Raw genomic sequence first — 23,337 nt, 5'->3', positions numbered from 1 at the left:
TGTTTTGCAGAGTGGCAGCACTGTGAGAAGTGAACTAGGTACGAACTACAACTACAGTGAGAAGTTGGCCAGCCACAGCGCACGCCCCTAGGAGCGCAGGGATTCCACCGATCCCTGGTGGGACCGCAACACCCGGCGCTAGACTCTCACCGGCAGCCGCTCCCTTGAGGGCGTCGGGGGTGGGCCCAGGGGACTGGCGGGGCGGGATGGGGCTAGCGTCGGAAGTGACGTCAGCGGGCGGGGCATGCACCTGAGCACCTGGGCGGACACGGTTGAGCCAGGCTGCTTGCGATACGCACGCGATGGAGGGCGAGGGCCGGGGCCGGTGGGCTCTGGGGCTGCTGCGCACCTTCGACGCCGGCGAATTCGCAGGCTGGGAGAAGGTGGGCTCGGGCGGCTTCGGGCAGGTGTACAAGGTGCGCCATGTGCACTGGAAGACGTGGCTCGCGATCAAGTGCTCGCCCAGTCTGCACGTCGACGACAGGTCAGCTCCCGGGCGGGGCCGGGTGGGATGGGGGCTGCGTGCTACGTGAAGCGCCGCGGAAGAGAGTTTGCGCCACTCAGGCCACCGGTCCCTCGCAGCTCCAGTGCTTCTGGGATTCGGAGCTGGCGGGGAGCGATGGCCCTGAGCCCTGTGAGGTGCGTCGGGCTCGTCCGGGACCCACCAAATGCTGCGGTCCGCGCCGGGCTTAGAGAAATTGCCGTGTGGGCCTCTGCGCTTTGTGAACGAGTTAGATTCAGTTCCACTTAGTAATTTTCGTCGGAGCACAAATTGGTGTAAGACCGTAATTATTTCGTTCGGAAGCACCGGCTGTGTTCCGGCGAGGCGTCCGCGGCGCACAGCCGCTTACAGGGCTCCGGGTCTCGCTTAGGTCTGAGATCTGGTTATGCCACAGCTTTTTCCCGCACACTTTCGTTTTAAAGGACTTAAGGTAGGAGCGAGACCCTGGGAACGTCTTTCTTTGACCCTGGGCAGGTGGCCCCGGGCACCTTGGGCCTTTCTTTGTCCCTCCTAGCGGATTATTCCAGCGATAGGAAAGGACTCAGAGAGGTCCCTGGTAAACTCTTTGGCGATTGTGGTTTGTGAGTAAATTTGGAGGCGAGGTGCGGAGCAGTTATTCAAAAACATTTTCCTCAGGTTTCACTGTTTAGGTTTGGTAGTAATAGGTTATGTATGAGCCTCAGAACGGCAGACTTAAATGACTTCCTCTCAAACCAAGCCGACATGGTGGTGGTGTTTGCGTTTTACCCAGAGAAAGAAAGCTCTTAAATTCCATTGAGCTGTCTGCAGGACCAGCCTTAAGTCACGGAAACTCTGAACTCCAACATTACTTTGGAGTAGTGACTATGGCTGCCTGGGTGACAATAAGAGGGATGGTTTGAGTTCTCTCTTTATGCCTCATCTCTAGCCTGGAAACTGTCAGAGCTATCGGGTGTTTGTGTTTGTTTGCTTGCTTGCCTTCTGCTATCACCCAGTTTTTCTTAGAAACTGGTACGGTGGGAACTAGTGTCTAAAATCACTACCAGCTCATCATGCTGTGTAAACCCTCCTAGACTCCAGTTCTGGGAACCCTTCAGGCCAGGGGAGCCCTGTGGTTATTTTGGTGAAATCCAAACCATTTTTGAATAGCAGCCCACAGTTTTTTCAAAGGTAAAAACCAAAACAGCAATGACCACAACACCTCTGCGTGGATGTTTCTTATGCCCTCAGAGACTTAGTGGGATTGTTTTCTAGGCAGAGTCAATGTTATTCACCATCAAATACTTGACAGAATTTGACTATTGGAGGGTTAAATATGAACTACCCCAGGTGTGGTGTCCTTGGAGTCAATATTCGGTACAGTTATACAGGTCTTTTTTGGGGGGTGACCAGGTTGAAGGCAGGGTTTTTCCACTTGCAGAGAAAGCCTGTGTCAAACTGTCCTTTAATTGCAAGGCCTTTCTTCCCTGACTGAAGCAGGCAGGTGGTGGCATGTTAGCAGGCAGGTAGAGGTCAGCAGTACTCAGCAGGAAGTACTTGGCCACCAGGTTGGAGCTGCTTTGCTCCTTTGTATGTGGGGTTGACTTCTCCCACCCAGGACAGGTTGTGTTTAAGCTCCCTGCTTTAGGAAGTTCTGCCGCTAGGAAATGTTTGTGTTCTGCTGTGCCTGAGGGGCCTGTTGTCCTGCAGGCTAGCCAGGTTGCTTCTGAAGCTTGAAATAGCTGTTGAGGGAGGCTGACTTTCCCTGGCCTGTTGTGCTGTAGTCCTGCCTTGCCTGCCTTTGCAAGGCATTATGTAGAAGTAGAAACAGAATTTTCCCAGGGGCTTTGTGTGCAGTTCCTGCCCCCCATTGCCCATCCCCAGCCAGAGGACACAACATCTTATTTGCAGGGTCTTAATCTCAGAGATAAGAGGATTTAAACATGGGCTTGAAGGAACTTTTTTGAGGTTTCAGAGAAAACAACAGGGCCAACAAGCAGTCTTGGCAGTGGAGACACAAAAGAGAAAAAGAAAAAGTCCTGTTTTCTGTGAGGTCAGGCAGAAGGCTCTGCTGTGGACCTCAAGAAGTTAGGAAGGGGTGAGTGAGAAAGGAAGGACTTCAGAAACAGAGAGAGTAGGAAGATGCCCAGAGCATCAGAGTGAGCAGGCTTAGCAAAAAGGGTTCCAGAAAGAAAGAAGGGGAAAACTGAAAAGCATATAGGCTTAGCGGTGAGGGTCTGAAGTAGCTTCCCCAAGGAAGGGCTCCCCAGGCATCACACATACATTTCATTAAGAGGGTAGTTATTTCTTCTGTCTCTTTAACTTTCCTTTCTTTAGGTCTATTGTGATTCCTGAAGTTACAGCTTTTGAGGTGTCTTTTTCTGTTCAGATGTTTGACAGGCCCCTTTGGCTTAACTCTAAAGGGAGGGACAAGTTTGTCTTTGCTACCTTGTAAATAAGCCAAGCACTCAGGAAGGCAGAGGCAGGGCTCTAAAAGTTTGAGGCCAGTCTTGTCTACTTAGTGAATTCCAGAGCTATCAGGACTTTGTAGAACAGTGTTTCTCAACCTTCCTAATGCTGTGACCCTTTAATACAGTTCATGTTGTGGTAATCCCCAACCATAAAATTATTTTGTTGCTACTTCGTAACTGTTATTTTGCTACTGTGGTGATTCATAATGTAAATATCTGATATGCAGAATATCTGATATGTGGCCCCCAAAGGGGTTATAATGCACAGGTTTCGAACCATTGATGCAAAGAGACCTACCTTGTCTTTAAAAGAAAGAAAGAAAGGAAGGAAGGAAGGAAGGAAGGAAGGAAGGAAGGAAGGAAGAAAGAAAGAAAGAAAGAAAGAAAGAAAGAAAGAAAGAAAGAAAGAAAGGCCAGCCAGCCATACTTTACTAGGAGGAAACAGCTTTCCCTCTAATGGGCTTCTTGACAAAGCCCTGCTAACCTTACTTCTAAGGAGAGGCCATTGTGGTACTTCCCCAGGGGTCCTGGAAATAGTGTTCAAAGCTGATTGTGAGGGTGGGGTCCATCCATAATGACACCCAGGCCAGCTAACATCTACCTCTTCTTCGTATAGTTTCCTGCTGTTGTTTATGGTCTTTACTTTAGCCTCAGCTGTGGGCCAGTCACATTTTTCACCCTTCAAGCTAGCTGGGGGGTGGGTGGGGGGTGGGGGTGGGGGTAGGGGTGGGGGTTCTCTTGGCTCTCCAGCAGCTGCCCAGGCCCCATTCTCCTTCTTGTGACTCTCCATTTCTTATCAGGTCTGGGGCACTTATAAAAATGTGTTGCCAAGGTGGGGACACTTAGAGGACCTGGTCATAATTCATAAGCGATTCCCCCATTCATCTGATTTCTCTTCTTCCTGGGGCCAGGTGTCTTGGGGTGGGGGTAGGGTCCTGTTCCCTGGCTGACTCTCACTTGGGAGATCACAGGTACAGGAGAGCAGGTCTGGCAATCTTAGAACAAAATGACCCAGGGGCCCTAGGCCTCTCCCTGCTCCCAGCTAAGAGGAGCTCAGAAAAACAAAGTCCCTGGCACAGGGGCCCAAGAGCTGCTAATGCAGAGTTGGGCCTCAGCTCGTTGGGACGAGCCCGAGCAAACCCCAGGTTTGTAACTACAAAGCTGACAATTGGACAAGCCTGATTCTTGTCAGTTTTAAAAATAGCAGTGTGGGAACCCCTCTGAGGCTCCTGGGAACTTAATTGGATTGGTGCACAGGAGCCTTAGTGGAGAGGCTGAAATTCTCTTCTCCCAGCAATGCTTCCAGGGTTCCCTGGCAGCTGTTGCTGAGTCCCCCTCAACCCCCCTGTTGCCTACAGACATCAGGCTCATTCACACCTGGTCTTAGATTCTCTCTCCCCTTTTCAGTAATTTCTCCAGCTGGGTGGCAGACCTTCCAGAAATGATACATGTTAGCTACCCCTGACATTCCTCTGTACACAAGTTCCCTCCTTGGTGGGAGACTAGACGTGGTAGGTGTAAATGGGCTTGCAAGTGTGTGAATTCTTGTAAATGCTTTTGAAAAGTATCTTAGGCTGTAATCTCAGTAATCAGGAAGCTGAGACAGGAGGATTGACATGTGTTCAAGGTTGGTCTGGGCAAAAAAGAAAAAGAAAAGAAAGAAACTTGGAGGGGAGCAGGAGAGTTAGTTAGCTTCATGGTTAGGGCCTTGCCTGGCATGTGCCGGGTTTCTGGGTTCAGTAGCCAGCTATGCCAAAAAAGGGGTTCTTTAGAAATTGTAACCCTAACTTTGCCTGTTTGGACACATTTTCTAAATGGAGCCCCCAAACAGGGGTGAGAGTTGAGCAGAGGTATCTTTTCTCTTCCTCCTCAGAGGCTGAGTTACCATCCCTATTCCAGGGGCAAAGGAGATGAGAATGTAACTTCAGCCTTCCTGCACTGTGCAGAAGCAAAAATCAAGTTGTGTTTTAACCGGAGTCAGTGGGTTCCATGGCTCAGAAACATTATTCGTTGTGAGCAGAAAGAACAGGATGGAACAGAATGGCGACCAGGAGCATGACCTTGCCACCGATGATCCTTGCCACACCCAGGCACCCAGGCTAGGGACAAGACGGAAAATCCTTCCAGGTTTTAGAACAATAGTCAGAATTACTACACTGTATGGTGTACAGTGTACAGTTCTTTCTATGTTGTTATCAGCATTAGTCAGAAATGTTGCTTATGAGAAAGATGTATTTTAAATGATAAGAACCAACAACATAAAATGAATTTTGTGTATACTGGGGTGCTTCTGCCTCTCCCAGGCTGGGAGTTGACCCAGTTTAGGCCCAGAGTGCAGGTGCTCCTGATAACGCCTAAAGGCTGGAGCTTCCGGCCACAGGTTGTATGTCTCCAGAGCATCTGGATAATGTTGTGTGTTTTAGTTCCGAGGTCGTTAGATAACAAAGGCTTTGAAAGGTTTTTCTGGATGTCCTAGGACTCTGCCTCAGTGCTAGTCCCTTCTGCCCTGAGCTTTTCTGGTTATGCAACCATGAGGATGACTGATGTTTGACCCAGGAAACAGTGGCCAGTTTCCAGTTAAGTGCCCTGAAGCAAGTGGCCAGGGCAAGGGAGTGAGGTCATGTGCTCCCTCCAGCCTGCTGTACAGCCTGTGTAAATGTGCTGGGGTCAGCAGCCCTAAAGTCCTGTTCTTTTTAAATAAGGGTTGTGTCCTGGAAAGGGCCTGGGGCAGAGAGGGAGAACTTGGTGAATTTTGAGTGGTGAGGAGGGTAGAACTAGCCATTTCTGCCAGCAGGGCTGCTGGGATCGGGTACCAAGAGCTACCAGCAGAAGTTAGCTGTGATTATTAAAACCGTTGGTTAAATAAAGAGATTGGTTAGGTTGGCTGAGTAAAGATGTCCAGAGAGTGGGGACAGTGGCCCATGCTGTAGCCAGCCTGCAGACATGATTTCCTTAGACTGGAGATGGGCAGGTATACTTCCTCAGTTTGCAGAGTGTAGGGACCCATCACCTGGGCACGAAGGATACCCACACTGGAAGGTGCAAGCTGGCCATTTTATAGAAAAAAAAAAAAAGAATGGGGTTGGAGTGTACCACAAATTATAACTTTTATTCTTAACACAAAAGACCAAGCAGCAGCTGATGGTAGGTCTCTGATGCTGTGTATGGGGACTGAACAGGAGGGTCCCCAGCTCCTGCCATCCCCTGGGGAGAAAGGAACCCAGCCTAAGAAATTCTATCTTCTCCTTCAAGTACCAGCTTTATTTTGTTAATGTTTGACCTGGGCATCTAGCTCTTTACTGGTCTGTATATCAGATGCTTGTGGAATACAGAAACAGGGCTGGGAGTCTTCCAGCCTGTTCTAAACTGTCAGTGTCCAAGGCAAGTATGCTGCTCAGGGCTCTGCCTCCTGTTGACGCCAGACTCTTGAAGCCTTCCAATGAGAAAGAGAGCAATGGAAAAGATCCTGGTGTGAGGGTATTTGTCCACCTATTCCAGGTATCTTATGGCTGGCCCTGTACTCCTGTGACTAGCTCCTTCGGCCGTGTTTCCAGAAGGTTGGGACAACACATCATGCTAGACTCTGTTCTGATGTCATTTAGTGACTCATTCCAGATGCATCGTTTTTAGCCAGGTGTCTGTTGCCTGTCTCTCCAGCAATAGGCTCAAAGCTCTAGCTACATACAGGTAGGATTGGCAGTGGTTGGCAAAGGGCTAAACTCTTCAGCCCTTAGAACTTGTGGCAATCTCACCTGCCAGAGTATGATGCTTTTGGCTGTGGTTTTGGTGCTCATGCAGCTCCGCTTGCCTGCCTTTGTCCTTCCTGCATGAGGCCAGGGAAGCCTGGAAGCCTTCTACAGTTTCAGAGGGGGGTCAGGTTAGAAAGTGGCTTGTTAGCACCATTCTGGGTCTTCCGGCACAACATCCACTTTAGAACCAAAAGAGCCCCTATGGAGGACTAATGAAGATCCAGTGAGTCTCAGGTTACTCTGTCTGCCTTCTGGGGAGGTACCAAGGCACCTCAGCCCACCAGGCCTATTCGGGACACCAAGGTTACCAGGTTACCAGCTCCAACAGGTCTCTCTCTAGGAGTGGTTCTAGAAGTGTCCTTTAAGGAGTTTTTCTATTACTAGAAAGCAGATTTTGTAGCCCTGCCATGTTCTCATGTTCTCCTCTTCCCACCCTCCTGAGTACTTTCTTGTGTGTATTTGGAGAGACACTGACCCGGATCCTATGTAGCTCAGGCACACCCTCTTGGGATGAGGCCCTTTACCCTTAGTGTACACTGAGACTTTTGACCTCTGTTGCTGGCACAGACCATTACACAGCAATTGTCATCTGTATAAACATCAGGAATTAACCTTTGGCTGTGGCTGGTGAATGCAGCCCATACTGCAGCTGTCTCTGACACAGACTGTGCCTACATGTGTGAAGAGACAGCCCCAGTAGGAAGGTCATTGGCTAGGAAGTAGCAGGCTGTGGTCAGCAACACCACAGCTTCTCTAGACATTAGGCATAGACTTGCCACATGATCCGGCAGCTCTGCTTCTGGGCAGATGCCCAGAAGAACTAACATGAAGACTCTATAGACATTATTTTTAGGAGCAAACAGGAAGAACAATTTGCTTTCTGTTGCTGTGATAAAAGTACTGACTAAAAGAAACTTGAGAAGAAAAGGTTTATTTCATCTTAAAGGTTACAGGCTGATGTAAAGGAAAGTCAGAGAGGAACCTGGAGGCAGAAGCTGAAGCGGAGGCTATGGAGAAACATTGCTTCCTAGCCTGCTCCCCATGGCTTACTTAGCCTGCTTTCTCATGCAATCCAGGGCCGGCTGCCACAGTGGCCTTGCCCCTTCTATATCAATCTTGAATTAAGAAAAAATTTCCCAGAGACTTGCCTACAGGCTAATATGATGGGGCCATTTTCTCATTTGAGGTTCCTTTTCAGATGACTCCAGATATGTCAAGTTGTCAAAAAACAAAACAAAACAAAACAAAAAAAACAAAAAACCCTAGTCAGTACAAGCAGTCTTGTCCATAGCCATGAGGGTGGATTAGCAAAATGTAGTATATTCCTGCACCATTGCTTGGCTGCACAAATAAAACCTGGATGTGTGTAACAATATAAATGGATTTTGAAAACACCTTATGAAGTAAGGCAGACATGGTAGAATGGTAGAGATGATTCCACCCATTTGGGGTACCCAGATTCAGAAAAAGGAGAGTGTGTGGTCTAGTGGGTCTAGTGGGTGGTTAATGGGTACAGTTTGCTGGGGATGATGTCAGTACCCTGGGTGTAGATGGTAGTGATGGCTACATATGGAATGTCTCTGTTATCCACTTATGGGTAGTTAGAGGAATGTGGACTATATAATCGGTAGAAAGTGTGGCCCTTGCCCAACTCTTGATACAGGCTCTTTTGAGATTAGATCCAGGAGTGATTGGGTTAGTGAAAGAGTTGGGATTAAACAGAAGGTGAGAGTGACGGCCCTTGGATAGTTAGCTAGCAGTTTTCCATCCAGACAAGGGATGTGATGTTGCCTCTTGTTATCCAGATAATTCCTAGGCTCTATCCTCACAGTGACCCCAGGTACAGAGGCGGGTTTAATTCTACAACAGTGAACTTTGTACATGTGTATTTATCACTGGTTGTATCCTGACCGGTGGCTCCATGTTCAGCAAGGTGATAGCTGCATACCCTCATATCTCTGAACTTTTCCAGGGAACGAATGGAGCTCCTGGAGGAAGCTAAGAAGATGGAGATGGCCAAGTTCCGATACATTCTACCTGTGTACGGCATATGCCAGGAACCTGTCGGCTTGGTCATGGAGTACATGGAGACAGGCTCCCTGGAGAAGCTGCTGGCCTCAGAGCCATTGCCTTGGGACCTGCGCTTTCGCATCGTGCACGAGACAGCCGTGGGCATGAACTTCCTGCATTGCATGTCTCCGCCACTGCTGCACCTAGACCTGAAGCCAGCGAACATCCTGCTGGATGCCCACTACCATGTCAAGGTAGGGACAGCCTGTGCTCTGGGGAGTGAGCAACCAGGATGCTGGATGCCTTAGGGAGTTTCTATCTAGATGGTCTGGGATTCTGGAATAGAGCCCAAGAAAGGAAGCGATTCTCCCTGGAGCAGACAATTTGAAGCCAGGGCCTTTTTCACTGTAAGACCCACTAGAGAACCCAGCTGGCCACATTTGATCTGAACATGATAGGTACCCTGTAAACCAATGGGATTCTCCCCATATCCTGGCATGTTAGGTTCTGAGTACCCTGGGACTCTTAAGGTCCTGCTCTGCTTCAGGGTGAGAAATCACTCAGAAGTTGGATTATGGACTGGTGAGACTTGATGTCGTCTGATAACAGAACCTGGTTTTCCTCAGTGTTCTGGGACTATGGAATAGGTGCCGTATTCTAGACACAGGGTGTGAAGAGGGCTTGTTCATCTGTTTGTTCTCTGCTAGGAAGCTTTGGGCAGTCACCGATATGAAGTCTACAATACTTGATTCTTTGGGTTTTTTTTTGAAATTTATAAAATAGAGTGTGAAGAGTGATACAGGAAACAGGTGCTATGTGCCTGGATATAGTATTGACAGTTTGTACCAGGTTGTATGGCTTTGGACATGTTTTTCCTCTGAACACCTCTGCTTCAACACCAATGGCAGCACCTGTCATGGACTTTTCTCATATGACATGTACATGGCCTTGGGGAGTCCAGGTCATGGGCCCACAGTACTGATCACAACCTCCCTTCCTCTGTGTGCAAGAAAGCAGATGGACCGAGTGAGGGAGAGGGACAGAGGGCCCTGGAGCAAGCAGTGTTCACACGAGGAACAGTGTCCCCAGCCTATGTCACTGAGATATATCTGCTTATATAACATTCCCAGATCCACCCTGCTGGCCTGGCATTTAGGAGGTTCATCGTGAAACTCAGCTTGACTCGGTACACAGTAACCTATGTGACAGTAACCTGTGTGAAGCTACTCATAGACTCAGACTCAGCCAGGCAGAGAAATTGATTTCCACTCTGTACAATTGCTTTGAGTTGTGGCTTAGGTAGACATTGCCCAGCATATCATCCAAGGTGGCTTCCAGCATCTTCTTGTGACCTGAGTTTTCTTGGGTTCTTTTTCCTTGTGGCTGGGAGAGCTTGGCTTCCATTGTTCCTGGGCAGAACAGGACCTGTGGGCTCAGTGGGTCATAAAATCATTGCTCTCATATACGACACCTAAACCAGAAAAGGAAAATAATAACAAGCCTGTACTCTGGGTCAGGGTCTCACCACATAGAGGAGGAGCAGTAAAGTCACTTGGTGGCTGCAGGTCTAGAGCAGAGATTGAAATAATAGCTTCCAGAGATCTTGACAACCCACTACCATGCATACATGACATGTTCAGGAAAACACTCTTACACACCACAATCACAGAGAGTGGTTTGTGAAGGTAGAAGGTGCAGACAGCCCCTGGCATACCTGGGGCTAGCCTTCATAGAGAGCAGGCTCTGCTTCTGTATTCAGCAGGGCATGCCAGTGCAGGGGAGAGTAAACTTGAGGTGGAAGGAAGCTCAGAAAAATCACATAAAACTCTGGGCATTTCAGAAGGGATAAGGGAAGCAGCGGGCAGTGCTGGGTGGAGGGTGGTGTATGAAGGCTCCTGTGTCTTTAAGAGCTACTGAATGGGAGCTGGCTGTAGCGCATGTGCTTTAACTAACTAGGGATGCTGTAAGTATACACCTAGCAACACCTTGGGAGGCCATTGGTCTGGTGTAGCCCAAGTCACTCTACACACAGTCTCTGTAGAGTCCCTACGTATTGCCCTAGGTGCAGCCAATGTTTAATATTTCATTCCCTTGTATATTGCCCTCCTCTTCTGAGAGGTGTGTGGGTGTTTGGGAGAGCTGTGATGTGCTTCAGAGGGGACGCAGTACTATCCTCTTCCAAGTGTTGTCCTTGGGAGTGCAGTCAAGAGTTGGGACAAGGACACAACTTTGCTGCTTAGTGGAGTAAAGACACACTTTACTTCTGGGTTGCTATCTAGTAGAGTAAGGGTTAGGGTTAGAGATACTCCCTTTGGGAGTACAGAGTGATGTCCTGGTACCTAGTTTGTCACTAGTAGATTGTCTTTTATAGTTCTGGGTGCTGGCTGATCTAGGTGTTTTCTCAGACCTGGTACACAACAGGCACTTAATGCTTGTTCACTGAGGAAGTAAGGGCTGCCCTTGACAAATTCTTGGCTGACATTCCCTTGCAGGCCATTGTCCCCTCAGCATGATGGCAGTTGTAATTCTTACAGTGTCAGCTGGATGACTGGGCTTCAAGTGTGGAGTCATGATAAGAAGGTGTTCTATTAGCACGAAGGGACTTTGTCCCAAAGCTGGGATACTGAGGCCACCTCCTCACCTGAGCCACCCTGAAAGGAGCTGGAAAAGTTGCTTTTGTGTGGTACCAGGCTATTACCAGAAAAGGTAGTCACTGACAAAAAGCTGAAAACAAGCAGAAGTGTGCTTTCCCTGACTCGGCATTGATGACACTAGGCTGTGGGCGCCCTTCATGGGTATGGCCAGTCAAGAATCCTGACTCAGCCCATTTCCTGTCACTGCCAGGGTGTGTTTGAAGATAAGTCCAGGAGTGAATTAAAAGGTTTAAAACCACATCAGCCTTGAAGGAGACTAGAAAAGGGCCATTTATATGTGCACTGGAAGGCTACTTGGATCTTACAAATACAGTGCTTCAAAGGGTCTGGTTTGCACCAAGATGTGGTAGCATGGGCAGAAAAGGGAGACTCCCAGAGCTGTCTGCAGGTCTGAGCTGCAAGGACTCCTTCACCAACAGGGAACCTGCCTCCCCTGTGAACTCTGGAAGTAGAGATGGGGGTCTTGACAGTGACTTCATCACCAAGGGAGGGGTTAGTCTGGAGTAGACTAGTGAGCCCGGAAGGGGATGAGGCGTGTGTTTTGCTCACTCTAAAGCTCTCTGAAGGCGTGTTGCGCTTTAAAGGACCTGCTGGCACTTGTAGCTGCCCCAGCTGGAAGGTTGCATAACCGGACTGACGATAGATGATAGATGCCCTAGCCTGTCACGTGGCTCCCTTGGCCTGAAAGCTAGAGGCTGTTTTTCCCTTCCATCATGCTGACTGTGACCGTCAGCCAACAGGGTGGATGTGAAGCCTTACAGAAGCAGGGCTGGCTGTCATTCTGTTTGCATGGTGTCTTTCTTCCCCATCCATCAAGTTTATAATGATGGTACATTCAGGGTTGACCCTTCTGCATTCCTGTTTCCTGCCTGCTTAGAGACAGAGTGGTCTGGAGTGCAGCCCTTCTGTTTGGGGGTGAGCCCCTAGAGCGTGTGTTGGGTAACCACCATCCGATGGTGCAGAGGGAGATATGCCACAGTGGCTCCCTTTAAGGCTGACATGCCTCCTTTGGATTGCTTTTACAGATTTCTGACTTTGGGCTGGCCAAGTGCAATGGCATGTCCCACTCTCATGACCTCAGCATGGATGGCCTGTTTGGTACAATCGCTTACCTCCCTCCAGAGCGAATTCGTGAGAAGAGCCGCTTGTTTGACACCAAACATGATGTATACAGGTGTGTGATATGTCACCATGCCCTAGGTGCCAGGCTAAGAGCTCTAAGCTTCACTGTTGCTCCCTACCCTGAGCAGCAGTTTCCAGAAAAGCTCTGGGGTACCATTCAGCCTTGGGGTTTGCTGCACATGCAAATGGTGTATGCCTGTTGGACTTGGGGATTTTAGCTGGCAGGTACCTGCTCCCAGGGGCGTTGAATGACTTTTCTCTCCTGTGGGTGATGCTGGCTGACAAAGAGGCTGTTCCAGTCTGAAAATGGCCTGCAAACTAGACCTAGCCGGAAGAGAAGCAGGAGTAGAGCAAAAAGATGGGAGGGGGCGGGATTGATCAAGAAAGGAAGGCAGAGAGGGAACACAGCAGGGATATGAGGAGAATGAGTGGCTGAGGCGAAAGCTGGACAAGTTTAGGGTAGGGGGGAGGCAAGAAGAGCCAGGATACCAGCATGGGCTTTAAAATATGTGGCAGGTTCTGTTAATACTGAAGGAGCCTAGAGACCCAGCCTGAGCTATGGTATGCTAATAGGCACCCCAGATAGCCAATTGTCCCTTCTGCTAGTGATAAGGGAAATGGCTCCTTTTGTTAAAGGGGAACCTGCTTCTGGAGTTCCTGGTTAATGCTGGCTTTCGTCAGAACTGGGGAAATGGAGTTCCCTTTGGATCTGACATCCAGGATTTGTGTACCTAAGAACTACCTCCCTTTCCTCCTCAGATTGCAAGGGTCCTATTCTGAAAACCTTTTGGAAAAGAAAGGACCAGAGCAGCCAACTCCATCTTTTGTCACTAGGCCCAGCTAACTGGTTTGACAGAAGCCAGTGTGCCAGTGTTGGGCTTTTGAATAGTGAGTCCCACTGGGCATGGCCCTCTGGAGACTAGTCAGGGCTTGCAGAGTTTGGGGATAGTCAAGAACTTTGTTTATTTTAATGTTGGCTTTAACTTTTGAACCTGCATTTTCCAGTTAATGAGTTAGGCTCAATTTTCAGTCTTTTTTTTTTTTTTTTTTTTTTTTTTAAGATTGGGCCATTTTCAATGTATCTCAAAATTTTCACTTATTTAAACATTTGTCTCCCAGTAGCTGAGAGGGTTTTAGGCTCAGCTTCTTGCTTCTTAGTACTTTCTATGCATTTTCTTAGCTACTCTCGGATGAAGCCTACCAGGGCCTCTTAGAAGACTATTTTAGACAAAACTGACCTTGGATTTAAAGGATTGAAGCTAAGGCAAGAAGAACAGGGGGTAAAAGTGCCCCTAGGTGTCTGAGTACTTGGTCTGTGCCCCTGTGGGATGGCAGCTCCGAGCTCGGAAACTCTTATCAAACCTGAGGCTACAGCACCAACTGATACCTAGTTTCTCTTTCAGCTTCGCCATTGTGATCTGGGGTGTGCTTACACAGAAGAAGCCATTTGCAGGTAAGTGGCCCTGCACAAAGACAATAGACATGTGCTTGAACCTTCTCAGCCCTTCCATAGTGCCTCTGGTTTGTACTTGGCTGGGCTGGGTCCCCCAGGGTTTCAAGACATGTGGCCTTATGCCCACCCTGCAAGTATATTGAAGGCCCACAGCCAGCTTTTTGCAGGAAGTTGACAAAATACCTGCATGGACTTTCTTCCCCATTCATCAAGTTGATATTGATAGTACATCCAGGCGTGGCCCTTCTGCTGTGTTCCTTACGTAAGGGCAGGTCAATTGTGGGACCATCAGACCATATGCAGCTTTATTCTTTGATGCTGCTTAGTGTTTTGTGCTGATAAATGTCTGTATAGCAAGATACCCTTCCTTCACCTTCCTTTTTCCATCCCTTTCAAAAACAAATGGTGTAAAGCACACATGGCAGGATCTACTGTGTTAATCATTCTAAACACACCGAGGATAGCAGTAGAAACATTCATGTGCTTGGGCCCCTCTCCAGAAGTTTTAACATATCAACTCAAGTTTATAAAACTTAAGTCATTTTTAGCTGCATTGGGAAGAGAAAGTCCTCTCTCTTCTTGTATGACATCTCTGGCTATTTACACTGTGGGGTATGACCAAAGATATTTGAAAGTAGAGATCATGCTCTGTATCTATGAGGCCCTGGGTTCAGTCTCCAGCACCAGACAGGCAGCTATCACTAAGTCAGAGCCCTCAAGTTGAGGCCCCATTGCTGGCACAGTCATACACTCAAATCAGGCATGGAAAAGGGGAAGGGTAGAGAAAAGATCACTCCGGATTTAGGGGGTCTAGGGAGTTTATTAAGCACTTAGCAGAGTGGTTCTATTATGTTCCTGCCTTCCACTGTTTGTTCGTTTAAAAGATATATTAATTTTATGAGTATTTGTGTTTGGCTGAGTGGTGCCTGTGCGCTGGCCTGTGTGCAGGAGTCTGGGGGGGTCAGAACAGGGCATTGAATTCTCTGGAGTTAGACTTTACAGGCAGTTTTGAACTGCCATGTGGGTGTTGGGAACTGAACCAAGATCATCTGCAAGAGCAGCCAGTGTTCTTAACCACTGAGCCATCTCTCCAGTCTTTCCCCCATTGCTTTTTCTTTTAATTGTGTTCCCCACCATGGAGGTCCACATGCTGAATTCTTTTCAGCATGACAGCCTACCTGTTGGATATGAAATTGTCTAATAGCAGTGACTCTTGAGTCAGGTGTGTGGTGCTTCAAGGTTCTAGGCTCTCAAGTTTTGTTGCCTACTAACTGGGAGAATCGGGGAGCAGAATTTCTCAGATGCCATGTAGACCCCATCAAACTTTGGCAGCAAAAAAAATGTTGTAGGTGTTCTCTTGACTCTCGCTGCATCTGGAAAGCTTGCTGGGTTTGGAAAGCTGGATTATCATGGAAGTAACCTGCAGATACTGAAGAGATAGGCATTGCACAAGACTTAACGGGAAAGTGAACAAAGCTTCAGTGTGGACCTGACTGTGGGCCAATTTTCCATACCTGCCAATAGGTGCCTGCTGCTCCACCGGGTGTGCTTGGAATGTAGGGGTGGGGAAATGCCCGTGGGAACAAGTGGCTGATGGGCTGTGTGGTTTAAGATGAGCCGAAGGTTTCCCACTGAGAGTCCCTCTTGAGCCCTTTCTGGTTAGGGTTGGTTGGTAATAATAATGGCAGCATCTGTGCCCATGAGTTTGTAAATCTGAGAAGAACAGAGAATGTTATGTCTTATAAGGATATGGATTAAAGAAAACTCCAGGTTTAGAAAGGGAAACTACCAGGTTTGGTAGAGTCCTAGGTGATGGGCATGTCACAGCATATCCCTGGCACTTGTCTACACATCTCAGTGAGGAGCCATCTCCTTCTCCTCAATGTCTTGACGTCTGTTTCTCCGTTGCAGATGAAAAGAACATCCTACACATCATGATGAAAGTGGTAAAGGGCCACCGCCCAGAGCTGCCACCCATCTGCAGACCCCGGCCGCGTGCCTGTGCCAGCCTGATAGGGCTCATGCAACGGTGCTGGCATGCAGACCCACAGGTGCGGCCCACCTTCCAAGGTGAGTGTCCTTCCCTGTCTCATCACTGCTATGCAATGGCTTTTCCAGTGTCACAGGCCGTAGAGTTGATAACCAGGACAGGGTTGAGGGCCAAGCTCAGGTGGGGAACAATGTGTGCAGAGACAGGGATGAAACAAGCCCACCACTAACAGGTTGGCCCATCCCCCTACTTTGGCTGGCCAACACTGAGGGCTGGGATGGGTTGTCAGAGAATAAATCTACTTATTCTCTTAGCAGGCTGCATTTGCTTCCAGGGAGCTTAGAATCCTGGATTTCAAGTTCAGGTACAATGTTGTGCACTTAGGCACACCACATGAATCTGGGGAGACATGAGTAGTCGGGGTTCACTTGCCAGTCCTGATTGCTTTAACCCTTTGTGTCTGGCAGGTTACTAAAAAAGACCTTTTTAGATCTTGATGAGACTTCGCAGGTGGTTGCCCATACACTCAGGATGGTGGGTGGGTTGTCTTCTAATGATGCCTGAAGTGTTTTCTACAAACTGACAATGGTATTGAGCATGTCCTCTGCTGATCCCCACTGGGACTGGGGTATCACTGCCTCTGTCCCCATAGGATTATGTAGGAGTTATATCTAAATGACAGCCTTTTTTGTTCTCTCTCTCCTAGAAATTACCTCTGAAACAGAAGACCTTTGTGAGAAGCCTGATGAGGAGGTGAAAGACCTGGCTCATGAGCCAGGCGAGAAAAGCTCTCTAGAGTCCAAGAGTGAGGTAGGCACCTCTGATAGGCATTGTCAGGGCTCCGGCTGGTGGTGGGATTTTCCAACCCAACATCTTTCCTGAAAATTCCTCCCCATTTCCCTCCGAGCCTGTCCTACACCTCCTTCCAGAAGTGTAGATCCCATGGGTAGGTTTGGGGACCCCCATCTGCTCAGCACACTAGAGATTAATAAGTGTAGGTAGACCCATGAAGGAGGGCAGATGGCTTCCATCCTCCTGGACCCCTGGTAGGTAGGGCTTGAGGATCTGAGCACAGTCTGCTCATAAATGGTTTGTGTTACAAGTATATGTGGTTATTCAGGAGTGGGGAGAAGATCCAAATGCCAGGAGTTGCTGAATGCCTCAAGCGTAATGATTGAAGCGAGGAACTCTCCATTGTCAGGGTTGGGAGTGGTGGTGAGGTGGTGGTGGCTTCTCTGGCATTGGACAGCTTCTCCCAAGGAGAACAGCTTCTCCTGAGGAGAACTGCTATGGGACAGGTGAGAATTGGGGACAAAGATTCTCCTGACAGCAATAAAGGGACAGAACCTACCTCTGATATGCTGGTAGCCAGCAAGTAGACGTGACTTGGTGCACAGGTAGCAAGCACAGTAAAGCAGTGGTTCCCAAAGGGAGGAGGGCTCAGAAAGAGGGAGCAATCCTTAGACTTAGTTACTAGAAATCTGCTTTTCTTAAAGCAACCAGACATGTATCCCGTACCCCCACCCCTACACCCCCCCACCCCCATGCCCTTGTTCTCATAGCCCTAAGCCAGACTGACATACCTGAGAAGTCTGAAGCAAGGGAGAACCCCAGCCTAACTGCTTTCATTTCTTGTCATGGGTAGACTGGGTCTGGCCTTGCCTGCATTATGCTCTCACAGCTTACCCAAGGACTGCCTGTGGCCTAGACAGTGCCCCTGAGTGGGTGACAGCATCATGTAGTTAGATTTTTTTGTTTTTGCAAAGTCATTATTCTTACAGTGTCTTTCTGCCAGGGAAGTCCATGAGGTTTCTTTGCAGCCCTGAGTCTCAGGGCTTCTTGATGCTTTTTGTCCGTGGTAGTCCATAGCTATGGGACCTCCATCTAATAGCTTCTGGTTCCCCTGTCTTGTTCTCTGTGCTCTGACGTGGAGCCTAGAGGGGCAGAGTCTTCACTGCTACCCTTTCCATCTTTGCAGGCCAGGCCCGAGTCCTCACGCCTCAAGCGCGCCTCTGCTCCCCCCTTCGATAACGACTGCAGTCTCTCCGAGTTGCTGTCACAGTTGGACTCTGGGATCTCCCAGACTCTTGAAGGCCCCGAAGAGCTCAGCCGAAGTTCCTCTGAATGCAAGCTCCCATCGTCCAGCAGTGGCAAGAGGCTCTCGGGGGTGTCCTCAGTGGACTCAGCCTTTTCCTCCAGAGGATCGCTGTCACTGTCTTTTGAGCGGGAAGCTTCAACAGGCGGTGAGTGTCTCTGAGCACTGGTGAGCATGCACAGGGCTCTCTTGAATCTGAGCAGCTACTGTGCTGCGGTCTCTTGCCCTGGTAATTCTTGTCTTCTTTCTGTTTTCTCTAATGAGGTTTTGGTGTCATCATAGCTTGTGCTCAGACCACAGATCCAGAAATTCCCACATCAGTGGTGTGGTTCTGTTGGGGTCTAACTAGAGGAAGATAAACCACATCACCAGGCTGAGTCAGCCCTGGGGCAGAGGTTGGTCTCAAGTCTGCAACCTGGAAACCCTAAGCCCCATCTAATGAAACTAGTGACACCTGGAGACTGTACTTTTGCCAGCCTTATGCCTCATACTCAGACACTTCCAGATAACCCCTACCCCAAACTTTTGTGTTTATGGATACCTTGCATCAAGCTGGGTTGACTTTCCTATGAGGTAGTGACACTTGGGGTGCTGTGGCTTCTCTCTAAGGCACAGACATTTCAATCTAGGCTGTAGCATGAGGGAGGCCAAGTACAGGTGACTTGAGGTCTTAAAGCATTGAAGGTTAAGGAAATGCCTTGCAAAGATAGGTAGAGAGGACTGAGTTTGATTCTAGCCAAGCAGTGGACAGCACAGTCAAAAAGGACAGTCAGAGCTAAGTTCACAGCAGCCACAGAAGTGTCACCGTCTGCCATGGGGAAATGTGTTCTAAAATCTTCTCTTCAGACTTAACCCTCTCTAGTGATGCCTTGTCCTCATGTCTAAGAGATCACTACCACCCCATGAGAATGTAGTGTTTAAGCCAGTCATGGTGGTATATGTCTTTAATCCAAGCACTTGGGAGGCAGAAGCAGGAGGATCTCTGTGAGTTTGAGGTCAACCTGATCTATAAAGCAGGTTGCAGGGCAGCCAAGACTACATGGAGAGACCCTGTTTCAAAACAACAAAGAAAAAAAAAAAAAAGAATGCAGTATTTAAACACCAGGCAGGGTCTGTCTCCTTAGTACCACCCAAACCTCCACTGTTCTGTAGGAACAGCCTAGGAAATGTTCCAGCTGTAGAGGGAAAGAATTTATGGGAGTCAGGATTTCCAATAATTCGGTGGATCTTCAGGTTCAATAGAAGTTCCATTGTGAATACAGTGGAACTGTATGTGTTTTCTGAGCAGTGTGTTCTAAGAAATCTAGTTTTGAGACTCACTTCAGAAACACCCCATGTGTTGTCCCCATAACAGGGGGTACTGCTTTGAGTCTGTGCTTCTCAAATTAGAGGCCCCAGGAATAGTGTCTTGCAGGTCTATCTAAGTCTTTGGGCAGGTTGTGTTCCTGTCTGGCTTTGCTTTCTGGTACACCTCTTTTCAAATGAGTGTCAGCAATCCTGCTGATGCTGGGGAGGGCTTTCCTAACCCTGGAAAAGCTAGAGTGATTTTATTCTGCAAATCAACAGAGGAATGCTTTGGAGACATCAACTGTACTACCCAAGGTAGATGCTTTAAGACCTGAAAATAAAGGATGTATCCTGAATGTCCTTGTTCAGAGTCCTTAGACGTGTGGTCCACCTGACCTCAGCCCCCAAGCCTTAGCCCACATTCTATAGTGGTTGCCCCACTCTGATCTCTGACATTGTTTCTCTTCTCCCTGCAGACCTGGGCCCCACAGACATCCAGAAGAAGAAGCTAGTGGATGCCATCATATCAGGGGACACCAGCAGGCTGATGAAGATCCTACAGCCCCAAGATGTGGACTTGGTTCTAGACAGCAGTGCCAGCCTGCTGCACCTGGCTGTGGAGGCCGGACAGGAGGAGTGTGTCAAGTGGCTGCTGCTTAACAATGCCAACCCCAACCTGACCAACAGGAAGGGCTCTACACCACTGCATATGGCTGTGGAGCGGAAGGGACGTGGAATTGTGGAGCTACTGCTAGCCCGGAAGACCAGTGTCAATGCCAAGGATGAAGACCAGTGGACTGCCCTGCACTTTGCAGCCCAGAATGGGGATGAGGCCAGCACAAGGCTGCTGCTAGAGAAGAATGCTTCTGTCAATGAGGTGGACTTTGAGGGCCGAACACCCATGCATGTAGCCTGCCAGCATGGACAGGAGAACATTGTGCGCACCCTGCTCCGCCGTGGTGTGGATGTGGGCCTGCAGGGAAAGGATGCCTGGTTGCCTCTGCACTATGCTGCCTGGCAGGGCCACCTTCCCATTGTTAAGCTGCTAGCCAAGCAGCCTGGGGTGAGTGTGAATGCCCAGACACTAGACGGGAGGACACCCCTGCACCTGGCTGCTCAGAGGGGGCATTACCGTGTGGCTCGCATTCTCATTGACCTGTGCTCTGATGTTAACATCTGCAGCCTACAGGCACAGACACCTCTGCATGTTGCTGCAGAGACTGGACACACTAGTACTGCCAGGCTACTCTTGCATCGTGGTGCTGGCAAGGAGGCTTTGACCTCAGAGGGCTATACTGCCTTGCACCTGGCAGCCCAGAATGGACACCTGGCTACTGTCAAGCTGCTCATAGAGGAGAAGGCTGATGTGATGGCTCGGGGTCCCCTGAATCAGACAGCACTGCACCTGGCTGCTGCCCGTGGACACTCAGAGGTGGTAGAAGAGCTGGTCAGTGCTGACCTCATTGACCTGTCTGATGAGCAGGGCCTCAGCGCACTGCACCTGGCTGCTCAGGGCAGGCATTCACAGACTGTGGAGACACTGCTCAAACATGGAGCACACATCAACTTGCAGAGTCTCAAGTTCCAAGGAGGCCAGAGCTCTGCTGCCACGTTGCTCCGACGCAGCAAGACCTAGCTTGCCACCACAAAACCAGGGCTCCGTGTAGGCTTCTGGACCATCCTTGTTTCCTCATGGGGACAGAATGGTCCTGGGACACTGCTCACCCTGTTGGTGGCCTGCCCATACACTGACCAAGCAGAGGCTAATGGACAAGGCAGGAGTAGCTGTCTTGGGGCACAGTAGCCAAAGTGTCTGATGTCAGATGGGACTAGGTTGGTGTCATGTCACTGTGGTATTGATTGGCTGCTGATGCAGGCCTTTTATGACAAAGCCTATACAAGAATGTCTCCTCTGTCCATAGAGCAAGCCATTTCTGCTTGCTTGGAGCATGACATCTTCAGTAGAGATGTGGGAAGGGCAGTGTCCTTTGTCTTCTCATTGTGATGGGCAGAGTAGCTGTCTCTGAAGGCATAGTGGGTTCTTAATATATGAGTGACATGGTAGCTTTGCTTGAGACCTGTGAGGATCTGGCTGCTGGAGTCTAGAAAGGGAGTGATTATAAAGCCACAGGGTTGGTCCTAACACTGGACAGCCTTGCCAACATGAAACTGCTGTTTCATTTGGTATTTTGGTTTTGGTTTTTAGTTTTGATGTCTAGGTCACCATGCCTCGTTCCCCCGATTTCCCTGCTGAGTTCTCAGCTAAAATGTCAGAGCCATATATATAAAAGTTACCGGAAATTTTTTTGTAAATGGGTTTTATACTAAAAGTTGTTTAGTCAAACAGTTTGCTCTTTCAGGCTCTCTTGGTGAAGTGATGGTTTGGGCCAAGGGCTTTGCTGACTTGCCCTTTAGCAACTTCTGCTATGTTCCAGTTACAGTAGATGAATGTGGGCAGAGGTGGCCATTGGAGATTGTTGTACTCTGAGGAGTCAGATTCGATAGCCTTTTGTTGTACCTTCCCCATTTCTGTTCTGAACACTGTCACTGTAGAGATGACCTGTGTGCAAACATGCTATAGCATGGTATGTGACACAGAATGATATTAATGTACTGTGTACTTTGACATGAATCATGGACAGGATACTCTTTCATGACAGGAAGTAGTGGAGCTGGCTATGTTTTAATATGCCTCAATTTGTCTTCACTGCTTCCCTCTCTTGTGTAAAACACGGGGACCATAGGAGATCTGTTTTATGTCAATAAAGGACTCCGCCTACTTTTGGAATTCGCAGACTATTATTTCTTATCAATAAGCTCTAATTATCTGCTCTTGAAAACTAGAGGGCTGGGGCAGTAACATGGGGCTTGGAGATGTTCCATATGATACAGCATGGGGCCTGGGAGATTCTGGAAACAGGATGGCCCAGGGCATCTGTCTTTCTTGGATATACCGGATCTGGTGGGGAGGAGCTCCTAGCATCAATGTTTGCATTTCTTTTTAATTATTTACTATTCTCATGTTCACTTTACATCTGAAATGCTTTCAGATTGTATCAATGATAATTTCACATCGACTCTGGGTTTCTCATTCAGTTAAATTTAAGTGTCCTCATTTTCCTGACTATCCTTTTCTTAGCCACTACCTTTGCATCCAACTGTCTATCAATCCACCACCACCACCATACCCAACCTTTCAACTAGTCTCTTGTCTACTCAACTGTCCATCCGCTTTACCCATCCACCCACCACCCCTCAGAGTAGCTTGCAGATAGTATGCCCAGTTAGTTTTCAGTCCTTCAGTGTATTTCCTCAAAACAAGGACTTTACCTTTCTAACAGCCGTCAGAATCAGGAAGTTAGCAGCGTGCTATCTAGTCCATAAATCCTTTTAAAATTTTACTGGTGATCTCAAGACAGCAGAAGTGGCTCTTCTTAACCTTGGGGGACCTGGATTCCATTCAGTTCCTTGGGTTTAGTTGTCACATCTCCCAATTTTCTTCTTTGCTCAGTTCTAGGCTTCTTGTCTTGCATAACCTTTACATTATATGATATGTGCAGCACTACTACATGAGGTTTGACCCTCCTCATGATAGGTTAGGCTCACCAGTTTTGACCAGCACACAACAGACTTAATACTGTATTCTTATCTCCCTGTTTATTTTCACTGGTATTGATATACAATCACAGATTCCTGTTTAGCCAGTGGGCCAAACTCTATTATCCCTTAATGCTCAGTGTTTCCCTAAGTTGGCCAGCTTGAGGACTTAGCGATTGGACTGGCTGAGGCCGAACAGGCTTGCTATACAGCCCTCCTACCAGGAGCAGCCTTTTGTGTGTGCGTGTTGTGTGTGTTTCAAGAAAGTTGGCAGAGAATGTTGAAAAATGCTGATTCAAGTGCTGTTCCCACACACTCAGAGTGACCTTGCTGCTAGACCCTCAGCAAAAAGATCAGGGAGGGTGCTTTGCGGACTCCCATCTGTGTCGTATATGGAAATATCTGCACGCTAAGCAAGGAAGCTTGAACAAAAAGCCCTTCTGGTGCTG

At 48.6% G+C, this 23,337-nt stretch overlaps 1 protein-coding gene across 2 annotated transcripts; it reads left to right on the top strand.

Annotated features, from left to right (window-relative positions):
* The first annotated feature begins 232 nt into the window (after positions 1-232).
* Ripk4 (receptor-interacting serine-threonine kinase 4) lies at positions 233-22,079 on the top strand. Of its 2 annotated transcripts, none has more exons than NM_023663.7 (8): positions 233-484; positions 8,653-8,944; positions 12,370-12,518; positions 13,870-13,919; positions 15,831-15,989; positions 16,616-16,719; positions 17,888-18,152; positions 19,768-22,079. In NM_023663.7, exons 1-8 carry the CDS (start codon positions 303-305, stop codon positions 20,925-20,927), a joined length of 2,361 nt encoding a protein of 786 aa, NP_076152.2. In that variant the 5' UTR covers positions 233-302; the 3' UTR covers positions 20,928-22,079. The 2 variants fall into 2 exon arrangements, with proteins under 2 accessions (NP_076152.2, XP_011244456.1); XM_011246154.2 differs by lacking the exon at positions 233-484 and adding an exon at positions 528-932.
* Positions 22,080-23,337: the final 1,258 nt, after the last annotated feature.

Source organism: Mus musculus, chromosome 16, assembly GCF_000001635.26.
Source record: "Mus musculus strain C57BL/6J chromosome 16, GRCm38.p6 C57BL/6J".
NCBI classification, from domain to species: domain Eukaryota; kingdom Metazoa; phylum Chordata; class Mammalia; order Rodentia; family Muridae; genus Mus; species Mus musculus.
Note: the sequence above shows the minus strand (reverse complement) of the source record. Positions and strands in the feature narration are given on the sequence as shown.